The sequence below is a fragment of the Polyodon spathula genome, chromosome 16 (assembly GCF_017654505.1).
Source record: "Polyodon spathula isolate WHYD16114869_AA chromosome 16, ASM1765450v1, whole genome shotgun sequence".
NCBI classification, from domain to species: domain Eukaryota; kingdom Metazoa; phylum Chordata; class Actinopteri; order Acipenseriformes; family Polyodontidae; genus Polyodon; species Polyodon spathula.
Window position 1 is genome coordinate 3266152 of NC_054549.1, and position 13792 is coordinate 3279943.

Below are 13792 nucleotides of genomic sequence, written 5' to 3' on the forward strand. Positions count from 1 at the left end.
CTTGTAGCCCCGCCTCTCTCCCCTCCTGGGGTCTTCAGGGAAGATAATTAAACATGACGTGTAATTATAAACAGGGTTCGTACAACAGGGCTCATGCAAGCAGCAGCAACGTGTTATACTGTTTGCAGCCTCAATAGACAACCACTTTAGCACATTGTCATATTAGCTGAAGAAGCTAAAGAGCAGAAGTCTGCTGGCTTGAAACAAAAGTTGAGCATCTTAGAGTAATGTATTCCAGCAGCCAGAGGCATGAGTGATGAAGAAGCAGTGATACAAGGTGGTGGTGATTGTTACTGTGAGGCTGTGAGATTGAGAGGGAGGCAGTATTGACCTGGGGTCAATCATAATTACAGTTTCAATTACATTGGTTGTTGAAATTACAATTACAATGATATTGTGTTCAATTACTGTTTTAATTATGCTGCAGTAATAATTATACTAAAAAGTAACAAACAACTTTAACGTACTTACTCAACGTATTCTAAGTAACCGAGCAATAATCACAGGTACGAATGCAGAAACATACAATAAAGCAAATGGAGTCACTGAAAGTAGTTGCACATCTAAGAAGAATGTTCGCTCAATGTAAAACACAACATGGAACTGCGAATGATTAAGCTTGGAAAGATGTGTAATTGAACTGTAATTGATTCATTATATGGTGCAATTACAATTAACTAGAATTGCACAGGTGTGCCAAGTTCAACTACAATTATGTTGTAATTCACTCCAGGCCTGCTAGGTGGCAGTGTGCCCTTGTAGCTGTAGCAGCGGGACGAGAGGCTGTGTTCTGTTGTAAAGAGCTGAACGGGAGTCCTTTCCATATATGGCAAATACAGGGCGTAGTTATTCCTTGAATTTTCTTATTTTCTTTATTATCCCACAGGTAAAGTTAGTTTGGTGGTCTCATCTGCTGGTCCTCATCACAAAACCTCGCTCAGTTTGCTCAGCATGGAGAGTATACACCTTCACGGGTCATTTCAGTTTCTGTTTTACTTTTCCCTTAGTATTTTCATTTTCAAATGTTCTGAGTGGTTGTGGATTCTGTTCCATTTTGTTTCGCTTTCTTCATGCCATTCACATCGTATGCCAGTGTGGCCCCACCTGCTCTCTGTCTGTGTAAATGCACTGCAGGTTGGGCCGCCAGAGTCGAAAGGTCATGCTGAATAGGCTGAGGAAGGCAGTTCAGTTCCCGTACTCAAAGCAGCTCGAAGTCCGGTAGAGTTGAAAAGAAAATTATTCAAACTCTTTAGAAGCATCAGAACCACTGAAATGATTGAAAACACCATACATAATAAAAGAAATGTAAACCAAGGGAAGCACACCGTCCTGCAATAAGTGCACAGTATGTGAAAGTTTATATACAGTGTATTACAGCTATGCAATATGAAATGTATATTGTGTAGGAGGCTAGGAGCACATGATAGAAGATTGTGCAGATTGGTGCTAAATGAAGGCATTGTGTTCAGACAGAGGGATATTTTTTGATTGAGGCCCCTCAAATGGAAACGAAGCTACATAGTTTTTAACATTGCATTAATAAAGAGCTGTGGGATGTTTCATAGCAGCCACCCAATAGGAGATAATGTGTATCAGTGCCTTTGTTGCAGGTGGGAGAGAGGTTCATGAACAGCCAGGGTTTTGTGTTCATTATCAAAGAAACAGGCTTGTCCTTTCACAATCAATAGCCCGATATTCAGGGACTCCTTGGCTCGAATTCAGAGGGAAAGATTAGCTGTGTGCTGTGCTGTCCTGGGCATGAGATTTTGCTGGACTCTGTAATGCACAGCCTCCTGGGTGGGACAGAGTTTACTTGTGTAGCAGCTGTGTGTCTAAACGGTTCCTTACCAAATAATTGAGAAGAATCGGGTCCATTGCTGAGTTGTACTAAATTTACTAAGTTATGCTAATGATAGAAACGAACACAAATGATGTTTGCCATTTCAGACCTTTGCTTTGGCAGTGGTGCAGGTCACAAATGCTGTGGATTTCCAGGATGGCAATAAGACCCCTATTGCATAGCATTTTCACCCACACAGTGTATAGGTAACAAGTTCAGTGTTAAACGCATTGTAAAACCAGGAATGACCACCACAGTGTTTCATCCAGACATGATGGAACATATAGACCCCTGATGTTGCTGTTTGTGTCTATATAATTGTACAAACATTAATGGGCACACGGAATAAGGTTTTTAGTTTGTTTTATTCACTTTGTGCCCACAGGGCTAGCACAAGTACATCTAACACTAATACAAAGAAATAAAAAGGGAGAACCTGGGAGGGAAGACGATCAAGCAATTTCACCAGCAAATATACTGCAAAGAAATGATTCTCAAGATGTTCTCTTTGTCGATGCTTGTGCAGTAACTTGTCTCTGACAGTCCTGCTCTTAATGTCTTTTTTTTGCCTCAAGCATCCTTTTAAAGGCTCCTTTGCTGCTAACCTTTTTTGACTAGCTGCTGAAAAAGATTAGCGAAGTGTTGCTGGGTGATTGGCAGTGCAAATGAGCTGAATGTTTAATTGGCCTTTCTCTTTATTAAAGAGGGCGGAAGAAAGTATGCAGCGCTGGGTGACTTCTATTGAATCATGTTGACTTAAGTAATTCTTAAAGGTGTAAGAACCACATCAAACCTGAAACAAGCCTATTACACACGTGTTCATTATTGTTTCGCAACTTGACTTTCCTTTCTGGGGTTGTAAATCCCCTGTACACACTTTGAGAGTTTTACATTCTCTTATCCAGTTGTGATGAAATGTAGAATATATTCTTTTTCACACGCTATTGACAGCATTAGAATCCTGGAGAAACACATTGATCCATCCGTCTATATGTCACATCTGTCTCAATGAGTATAGAATGCAGGTAATTCTCATCTTGTTTCTAGTGACAGTCTGGTGATGGCAGTTAAACAGGGAGCACTGATTACAAATTCAAATGCAACAAATTAACATAAATGCAGCACATTAAAAATCTACTCAAATTGATTTCATTTCGGGCAAGAAAACATGTCTGCCATACTTATTGTGCATTTTTGAAGTAGTACAGATGACATTTTGTGATATAGGTGACAGCGTAGGAACTAATTTTGTAAGCCAGTTCCATTAGCCAGTGGCATCAACTCACAGCCAGTTGTATTCTAGATTGAACAAAACATTGACAAGTATGAGTGGTTGGAGCAAGCCAAGCTTCCAGTGTAGAATACAATAGGAAATCTTGTTTGAGTTTTGTATGGAACTATGCAGGCCATTGGTTCAAAATGGTTTTATCAGTTTTATGGCACGGATGAGGCAGAAGGAGTCGCTTATAAAATTTCTCAGAGGCATAAATGTTGTCAAAGTTGTTTTCATTTCTTTTAAAGCTTTTTTTTTTTAAAAAAAAAATATATTATAATTGCTGCTTTATGGTGTTTTCAGTCATTTGAAATGATTGTGGGTTCTTTGAGCTGCTTTGAGTGCTGACTCTGCCTCGTCCCATTCATCGTGATCTTTCTGTGAAAATGTGTGCGGTCACCAGGATTCATATCATGGGTTATATTCTAGAGGGCAAAAGTTTCAAATAAATAAATAAACAAACAGTTTCTTCTTGTGCCACAGAATTTATGATTGAGGTATAAATAAAATATTGTTCCATTGCTTTTTTCAGGATTGGTATGGGCTGGAGGTGAATGAGCAGTCAGGAAAGGGTTAAAAGTAAAACATAGATCTGTATAGAGGATGGGAGAGCTGGGAACCAGAATGAATGTGTTAATGAGATCTCAGACTCTTTCACACACAATGAACGGTTGTGGAGTACTGTAGTTATTCTGTGAATAAGGACGACTATCTTCATGTGTATATAATGTTTACATATCAAGTGCAATGTTTCAAACAAAATTAAACAGGTGAATTCAGTGAGTTACTTTCTTTATGAGCATCTGCATCTTACTGGTAAATCCATCTCAGTTACATATGTGAGCAGGAGGATGATGGGAAATGTAGTTCTGAGAGGTCCATGCAGGTACATGGGAAGCCATCTTGCGGCAGGGAATGCATTTTAAGAGTTTAAAAAAGTGCTCAAAATGTAAAAATAAACAAATAAATTTAAACAGTGCACACACCTTACATAAACAGTTGTAGCAACGCATGGGAACATGTAACACAGTAAAACAAAAAGGTCCTTATGTGCCCTTTAAGCCCTTGTGTAAACAGCCTGAGCAGTCAAACAGGTAGACCTCTAATGAGATTGTTCAGCGTTTGTGTTAATGCTCATTCCCTGCTCTGGAGAACCATGGCTTTGTGTATGTGAGTATCATGCATTGCATTGATAATGAAAGGAGACTGCAGAGGGGTTTCATCAGGCTGACAGCACAGGCAGGGCACCTCAGATCTGTGTTAGTTTGGACAGAGGGCTAGCAGTTTATATTTTAATTATTCTGAAGAGCTGGCAGTCTCCCTGCCTTGGTCAAAATCATAACTGCATCAGCTTATTATTCAGTTCTCCTGAAACTAAATGCTGGGAGCCAAAAAGGCACAATCTCTGCTGGCTTTGCATAGTGTTGCATTGTGGTAGAAGAAATGACTGCTCACCAGCAAATGCACATGCAATACCAAAGTTACATAAGAGGTACAAAGCCAGCCCTGCAGGTGACCGCTTCAGCTTACCGGGCACCTGGCCAGTCCACTGTAGCGCGATGCATGGAAACAGTCTGTGCTGATTATGCCTCCCTAACCTACTGCCAGAGCCAATGTGATGATGCCTGTGCATAACCAGGATACGAGCCTGCACTTGCATGACTGTATGACTCGCCCTGCAAATTTAACAAGTGAGCCACCCTTGGGTCCTTTCAGTAGATGCAGTAAGTTTTCAAAATGGATAACATTGGTGGTGCCACCGCTTCACATATTGTTTGTGTCCATTTGTTAAGAAGAAGAATGCTTTATATCTTTGGGGAACATATTTAGTAACAAGTTGAGTTAATGAGCAATACATGTGCCACCTCCAGTCATTGTGTGCAGCTTAAAATGATTTGCATATATTCATGCATCAGATTACCCTATAGCAAGTATTGACAGCATTATGCCAGGTACAGAGAGTATACCATTCAGATATGACATCAACTGGTACAGGAACCTGTGTTGGTGGACAACACGGACAAAACATTTGTCTACTTGAGTATCTTAATTTTTACCTCCTGTAAAAGCAAAGCCAAAACAACTGAAAGTTAGCTTGAAGGTTATAGAGCATTATTTCTCACCGGTCACTTGAAACCAGGCATGCTGAGAATTTAACACGGGGGCTAAAACACATTGGGCCAGCTTTAGTTGATTTCACACCAGGACTGCACTAGACAGGGGGTAATTACCAGGCCACTGCTGTTTTCCTTTGTTGTATCAGAGCTTTTATTGCACAGATGTAAGAAGTAAACCATCCTGTTTCCTGTCACTGTTTCAGGGAGTTGTTTTCAGTAAATCAAGTCAGCCTCTGGAAACCAGTACAGATTCAAAACCAGAGTGTGCTTTAGATTTCAATCCAATTGCGCCCAGAACATTTCAGCTGCCGTGTGGCCTGTGATATAGAGTTAGTGACATTTTCAATTATCAATTACTGGTTAAACTCTCATACTCTCTCTCTTTCTTGGACTGCATATTGCTTTTTACATTGGCGCTGGCTCTTTTCGTATAGTCAAACTGGGCTAAGCCAGAACCCCTAACCTAATTTCATTTATGGCCTAAGCTGAATTTGAACCCAGCCTTCCATGGGGATGAAAGGAGTTAGGAGCTAGCCTGGTATCTGTATAACTTGGCTATACATGTCTTTTTAAATTATTATTATTTTTAATATTTATGATAGATACGACTTTGTGAATATTTGTATATTAATTTAATTATTTTATACAACTGCCTTAAAGAGTAAATGGTTCTGTGCTGCTCCAATATTGAGATTGATTTCTATTACCTTTTTGCTTGGATTTCAGTTAAAGTAATTGTAGCTAACATAATAGTTTGATAACGTTTATCCACCATGCCCATCATATTCATTTATTCAGTCTCAAATGTGCAGTTTTTATAAACACATGTTAGAGCAAATGTGTATGTTCATTGCAAAGCTTTATATCTGGTAATGTGCTAGGTTAAAAAAAAAAAAAAACTCTGTTCACAATGTCATAATGAGCAAGCACACAAAGACACACACAAATAATGATACAAAAAACATCTCGCCAACGTTCTGACCTTGCAGTATTTCCACCTCACTAGCCCATTCTGTTTTGTTTTTCATACTACATACTAATAAACTGACGAGCAGCAGAGTGACTCAGCGCCTCCTAATTACATTCATGTTGCTGTTTATCTACACAGATTATGAAATGCATCTGCTGCTTATTGCTTGATTTGCATTCACAATGTAGTCGTGGAACTGAAAACTGAATTGCACTTCTAAAGAATGCATTTTTCTGCCACAAATAGCCTTGGACAATATCTAAGAGGTGTACGATGCATCTTGAAGAGCCTCAGAGCCTGCAGTTATCTGTGGACGATGTCTCCCTGTTCCGCTTGTCAAACAGAATGGTTTAGTGTTTAAGAAACTCACAACTTAACCAGTGTGTTGTAGTAATCCAGTGGTAGTCAATCATGCTACCTCAAGAAGGCCAGCAAATTAGTTGTTTCTTTAATATGTACTTTATAGTAAATTACACTGCAGGGTATCTTTAAAATGCTCAATAAAATGTAATAACCATTTGCTTAATATGGCCGTCATCATTTGGTTGCACTAGATTTCATAGATCACATTCAACAAATCCTCCAAACCCTAAATACATTAATGTGTATCACTCCCTTTTTTTCTGGGTCATTTTAGGTTATTATACACCTTTTAACTAGGGGTTAAACAATTTGTCTTTACATGATTGTGAAACGAGATGTTTACCAACGAATGGTTCTTGAGTGACATGGCCATCATATATAACTTATTTAAAATTTGGCTTAAACAACCTTGAATTCTCATTTGATCTCATACACTCCCTGGGAATTGCATTAGGTCACCCCAACCCAACTGTTTGCATTGAACCTATTTATATCTATTTGCATATGCAAACTAGGCGGTGTCCTTTTAACTCCCTGCTTGTTCTACTGCCTCTGTCATTGGGGTGTACTGCTGGAGGAGAGGGTCACAATCCTGCACCTGCAGGCAGAAAGACCAGATAGAAGATGAGATTCCTAATAAGGTGCCCACTTGAGTGCAAAATATTTGGTCATTGCATGCATCATCATGTGGTCCATGATGATGCATGAAGTTTACAGTCTCCACTGAATAAAGGGAAGCTACAGCACTCTAATTCTCTTATTCCCCAAACATTTATAGTTACAGTTTGTAAGATGTTCCTTCTACAAAAGTCACTGAAAAGCCAGCAGCATCAGATTTGTAGACTACAACAAATATTCCTATTTCTGTAGCAGCTTTCATCACAAGGGTCCCAAAGCCAACAATGAAACCATTAAATAAAAAACGGTCTAATAACAAATTGCACAAAACAAAGAGGTTAAAAATGTGGATTTAATTGTAAAATTTAAGAAGCTAGTTTGCAGAAATAGAAAGGGATTGCTGCACTGTAAAACTGGATTTGCAACTAGACCAACAAATACCTGTGGGATGTAGCTCAAAGCCTGCATAGTGTATTGTTCTACTTCTACTGTACTTACAAAGCCTTTGTCTGCACTGAACAAGATGCACAGGACAGGCTGCTTGAAAATGAGTATAAAAACATTAGCAATGAACTATGTGACCCGCAAATATACAGTGCAATTGTGAGTGCAACAGCTCTGGGCTACGAATGCCTGAATTGTAGGGACATGTATGGTGTGATATGATCTAGTGGTAGATATATCAGCATCTTTTCGTCAAATTCTTTTTGAAAGGAAAACTGGGGCACTGTTTGGAGTCCGTGAACAAATTTATTTATTTGCGGTTGGTTTTAGACATACTAAAAGAAACCTAAATTAAAAGACAAGTGTTTCGACTAGACGTCTTTTAAAATAACATTGAAACATTTGTCATTTAATTTACTTAGTTGGTTTATTTATAAACTTAGTGATATTTAGTGCTTTACTCTCTCATATATATATATGGAGTACATAAAAATAAAATAAATAACAATCTGTTACAAAGCATAATTTTTTAGGTTCAGAGATGTGTCCTTGGTCCATTGGTTAAAGTCCAGAGCTTGTGACCAGAAGGTCACCAGTTCAAATCTCACCTCTGCCATTGACTGACTTGCTGTGTGATACTGAGCAAGTCACTTAACCTCCTTGTGCTCCATCCTGCAGATGAGATGTTAAATCAGTGTCTTATTGTAAGTGACTGCATATAATGCACAGTTCACAGCCTATCTTTGTAAAGCGCTTTGTGATGGTGGTCCACTATGAAAGGCGCTATATAAAAATAATGATATTATTATTAGGTTAACAATGCAGGCAGGCAGGTGGGTGACTCACATACAGTAAATGTTTTCGTAGCTGCTAAGGCTGGTAATCAGTCCTAGAGGGAAAGCCCTTTTCTTTTCTATGACATAATCCATAGTGTACTCGTAATCTTAGCTCTGTGTGTGTGTGTGTAGGTCTGTTGCTGAGCTCAAGCTCCACCCAGTCCTTTAAGGTAGAGGTGTTAGCATTACTAACCTGTGGGAGTGACCCTCAAACAGGTAGAGGAGAGAGAGAGAGGGAGGGAGAAGCACTTCCTGGAGAGAGAGAGCAACTACAGGGAGGAGCAAATGCAGAGAGTGTAGTCTTCACAGAAGCGTTCTTATACATTAACCCTGGATAAAAATTAAATAAGAAAAACAGCCACTCACAAAACACCTCTCTGCTACCCTCAACTGGGACATGAAGTCAGACAATGAGGAGAGCAAACCAGGTATGTGTGGGTGGAGAGTGCTTTCCTTTTTCTTTTCTTTTTTTTTTTTGCTGCCCTGGCCAGTAGGGTTAGTAAGTGTTTGTGTCCCTCAACCGCTGTTCCAAAGGGACTGTATAAAGTGGGCCCGCCCACTTTAGTTTTGACTCGAGTGTATGCTTATGCACACAGGGTTTAGTGGTGGATTTGTAGGGTAGTGGGTGTATGGTTTATGTTTCAGAGACAGTAGATGTCAAGGTATCAAATAAGAGCTGATTTGAATTTCTGTTCGGTTTTTGTAGTTGTGCTTAAGTAAAAATTCCTTGGTGTTTTAAGGTTTGACTATTCTGCTAAATTGTCTTTAAATTCCACAACTCCATTCAAATGCCATGCTTTAAAATAAGTGTGTGTCTGAGGGAGGGAGGTCAGGACCGGTAAAGGTCCCTCTCAATTGAATGTCTGCCAGATTTCATGGTGAACTGAACTCGAAGGAGAACATTGGGTGCATTTCAAACCTCCACTATAGAAACGGTTACTCTTTTTATGACAGCAATACAGCTGGTCAAATACAGTGCTTTAATGTTCATTATTCTTTGTCGTGAATAGTTACTGTATGATTACTTCATATAAACTGACCATTAATGTTTTTGCTTGCTCCTGTATGTACTAAGTGTGAATTTAAACCATCAGAAATAATTTAGCAGCACCCAAACTTAGAACAGCAGTGTCACTTTAGGTCTTGAACTCAATTTGCTGTGTTTTAAAAAAGTTTGGTAAATACCTTTGTACAGTTAAACCTAGGAACAGGTGCTGCTGCCCCTTTGTTTTCTGCCTCCCCTCTAGCTGTAATAAAAAGGTATTGTAAGGCATTTTGAATTTGTGCTGTTCCTAAATTTTACAAAGTAAGTTTTGCTGGGCAGTATCTTACTATTTAATGCCAATAAATCAGATACCGCAGAAAAAATTGTTTGCACACATCTGCTTCTGCCAACTGCAGATGTTGCACAATTTCCAATGAAGTAATCTCTGTTAATGAAAAGTAATTGGAATTGGAAAGTAATTGGATTGCTTTTTGCTATTTCATTTTTAAAAACGTATTTTAATATAACACCTTACTCAAACAAGTAATCTGATTACAAGTAACTTGTTAGTGTAACGTGTTACATTAATAACAAATAATAGAGGACCAGTTCCATGTGTAAGGGCTTAAAAAATGCTTGGAAGGTGTTTGTGCAATCTGTCAAATTGAACTTCATGCTGATGTGAAGGCTCCTGGTCCAAGCAAGCTAAACTGATATCATCTTCACAGCTGACTTGGAAGTGAAAATTCACTTTCTGGTAGCAAATCTAAAGGCAGAGAATGAAATGAAGCTTTGACCAGTGAAAACAGAGCGACTTACCAAATGCTGATCATTACTGTATAGTGTCTTTTAGCTGCGCTTCCTGTAGGCTAGGTCCCAATAGTGGACCACCATCACAAAACACTTTACAAGACAGTGAGGAACAATACATAATTCATAGAATACACGGAATAGTACATTAAATACAATAGTTAAACACACAATGCAAAAATATGAAATATAAGCATAATACATTTAAATAAAAGATTAGGATATGAATTCTAACCATTGTGTATGCGTGTGTCAAGCAGAATCATACGAATAAGATGGAGGGAAAAACCTGAAATAACAATTTAGACAACAGCTAGTAACAGATATCAGGCTTAGAGAGCAGTAAAAGCAAGAGAGAACAAGCGGGTCTTCAGAGTTGATTTGAAGTGAGCGACTGTGGGAGCTGCACGCACTAAAGCTGGGAGATTGTTTCAGAGATTTGGGGCCATGAAGCTAAAAGAGCGCTCCCTGAGTGCGGTGCCCTTTTGCTTGGGTATGAGAAGCAAGCCAGAGTCAGAGGACCTCAGCTTGCAGGCAGGGACATAGCGGGTCAGCAGGTTGGAGAGATACTCTGGACCTTTGTGATGGTGACACGACAAAGGCAATGTTAATATATTGTAGCTCTGGGATGTGAAGCATGACATTGCATGTGTGGAACTGGGACTCAAATACAACACACGTTTATGCCGGCTGTTATGTCTTTAACACAGAACAATGGTTTCACACCAAATGTGTCCTACATTAACTAAATTTGATTGGGTTCATGGTGTTACTTTGTATCAATAAATAATTCCTGAAGTAAATTGGATTGGTGTTCATGTCAGGATTAGGGTGTGCTCACTCACAAAGCAGTGCAGGGAAACTGTCGTTGCACCTGTAGCCAGTCCATTCTCTCGCATCTCTTTCATTAGTACTGCATTCACTTGTGGAGGGGAAATCAGTGTTGAAATAAAATGTCTGTATATACATACAGTTAATGCAAGTAGCAGTGCCCCACGTTCCATTCATGTAGAACGCAGTTCTTGTCCACTGATAGTCGTCTAAAGTATTTGTTCTGTGAATTAGATGGACCGAATCACTGTCTTTTGTAACATTGTGACATGAACTGTATATATCAGTATCCACACTTTAGTGCTTGCCCAGCAGTAGATAAGGCCGAAACTCGGCAGGGAATAGAAAACAAAAATGAACCTTTTTCTGCATATGTTTTAAATCTACTTCAAATGATAAACAAAAACGACACGCTGGAGTCGTTTTGTTTGATTGAAATGTTCCCGTGGCTTTGGCAACCAAGGACTTGCTTGAGGCTGCTGTCGGAGTTTATCTAAACTACTGCTGTATCCTGAAGCAGGCCTTGGGTGTTCTGGCATCAGTTCCATTCAGCTTGCTTCAGCACCACTTGAACAGCAAAGTGTGTTATCTGAATGCATTCTGATTAGCATGCTTTATCTAATCCTCCAGAGGTTGTAGCATGTGTTAAACTCACTCTAGTCCTACCTGCTATTCTTACTTTATTACTGGTACCCTGTTTATTGTTACAGATTTGTATATTACATGAGAGTACCTTCATGCTGATATTGGACTTGGCTTTCACCAGGATAAAATGAGACCGTAGTGGTGGAGACCAACCAAGACGTAGCTTCACTGTAATATATGAGCCCAGCGCTTTTCCTCTGCCAGGTAACATGGATTTCCTATTGGCCTGCTGTTGATGGCTGAAGTGTAATGCTGGCTCCAGGGATCAGCCTATTTGTGGCCTCCCTGGTGCATCAACACACATGCAAAAAACCCTGCTGTTCTCAAATGTCTCCCTGTGCAGCCCTGTTCATTCTCTTCTAAAAGATTGTTCTCTTCATGTCAAGTGACTTCATGCCCATTTTGCTGATACTCTGGGCTGGGCCTCGATCTCCCTGACTTGATGGATTTTCTACTGTCATAGAAGTCTTCTGTCTTCAGTTCTTGTGTACACTGATGATTGATGACACAACATGTATCCATAGTGAATGTTAATGAGCGAGGTACTTCAGCGCAAGATGAGAGACGCTTCATAAATTCCATTAAAAGATCATTGAAGAATTCTTCTTTTATATGTCATCTGTATTCCTGTAGCTAATGTATGTAGTGCCTTTGACTTTTGCATGAAGTGCAGTTTTGTAAATTAATATTACACCTGGCCACATTCCCAACTGCTTGTAAACATGTACATGTACTTCTTCATTTCCATCAGCACAGTCGATCGAGATCAGTTGAGACCGTGTCAGCTCTAGTTAGGAATTGCAGGCTGCCAAAACGGAATCTTTCCAATCTCACTGATGGTGGGAATTAAATGTTGAGCTGCAGAAAACAAGATCTTTTGAAGAAATTATACTGTCACTGTATTGAAGGTTGGTAAATTTATCTATTTTCTTAAAATAAAAAACAGGTGATCTCTGACTTTCTTGTGTAACGTCTGGTTGCAGATCAGATTATAGATTGCAGACTGCAGATTGAACTGGCTGCAGCCCCAGTTTGATAGTGGAAGGAGATGGAAGTGCAAGTGTAAACTTGGGGCACTTTCACACCTAGTTCGTTTGACCCTTTGATGCAGATTGAAGTGTGGTTCGGTTTCTCTTGGAGTGAATTGTGAAACCTCTGAGAAGCAATTAATCGCACCAGGATGCGTATCAAACAAAGTGAACCGAGATCACTGCATAACAGCACATCACAAAAAAATTAAAAAATACTGTGGGGCTGATTTACTAACTGGAGCAAACCAACGCTATTCAATGAAATGATGGTAATACTGTGTGAGAACTGTGCCATATACACTCGCAGGGAATAATTGTGCCAAGACAAAGCAGTACTGTCTGTACTGACATTAGGCACTGTTGCATTTGCGCTGATCCGCCTGATTTTAGAAAACCAGCTCCTGATGCATCTATCTCACCACACTGTCACATTTACAACAAGCTGCTATTATTATTATCATCATCATCATCATCATCATCATCATCTTCAATAACACAGTGAGCAACAAAACCACATCATTTAAAGAATCCTCCATGATGGACGTGATGGAAAATTTTTTCCAGAGAGAACTTCCACTCTGGTAATCAGCAAGAGATCTGAGTGCATTTGGGAAAGTGCAATGCCAGTAGAACTGTGGTCTGGATGAAGCTGCAAGTGAATCAAACAAACTAATTTGAACGCACTTCCAAAGGAACTCAAGTTCGCCTGAATTTTTCTGGTGTGAAACGAACCTGATGCAAACTTGAAAACAATTAGGTTGTTTGCAAGTGAACCACGATTCGAATCACTTTCAAGTGAGCTAGGTGTGAAAGTACTCTTATATTTCACATTATCCTGAAAGTGGCTACTGGTATTTATTTGAGATACAAGTTTAAATGAGTTTCCCATTATTACAAAGATCTGAATCATTCCCTGACCACATTGCAGCTATCCCAAACAAGTCACACTTTTCAGATACACTAGTGAAATCCCACAAGTGTGATATTTTATGACTTTTCCTTGTTTGGTAACCAATACTTACCTGTGAA

General features: G+C 39.4%; 1 protein-coding gene across 9 annotated transcripts in view; it reads left to right on the top strand.

Annotated features, from left to right (window-relative positions):
* Positions 1-13792, top strand: part of LOC121329091 (kazrin-like) — a 287130-nt gene that overhangs the window by 202805 nt on the left and 70533 nt on the right. Inside the window, exon 1 of one of the 9 annotated variants that reach the window (XM_041274421.1) lies at positions 8705-8889. The exons of the other annotated variants lie outside the window; for them this stretch is intronic. Within the exon in view, the coding sequence (XP_041130355.1) occupies positions 8859-8889 (31 nt within the window). The 5' untranslated portion in view covers positions 8705-8858. Of the gene's footprint in view, positions 1-8704; positions 8890-13792 lie in introns of those variants that run through there. 9 annotated transcript variants of the gene reach the window in all.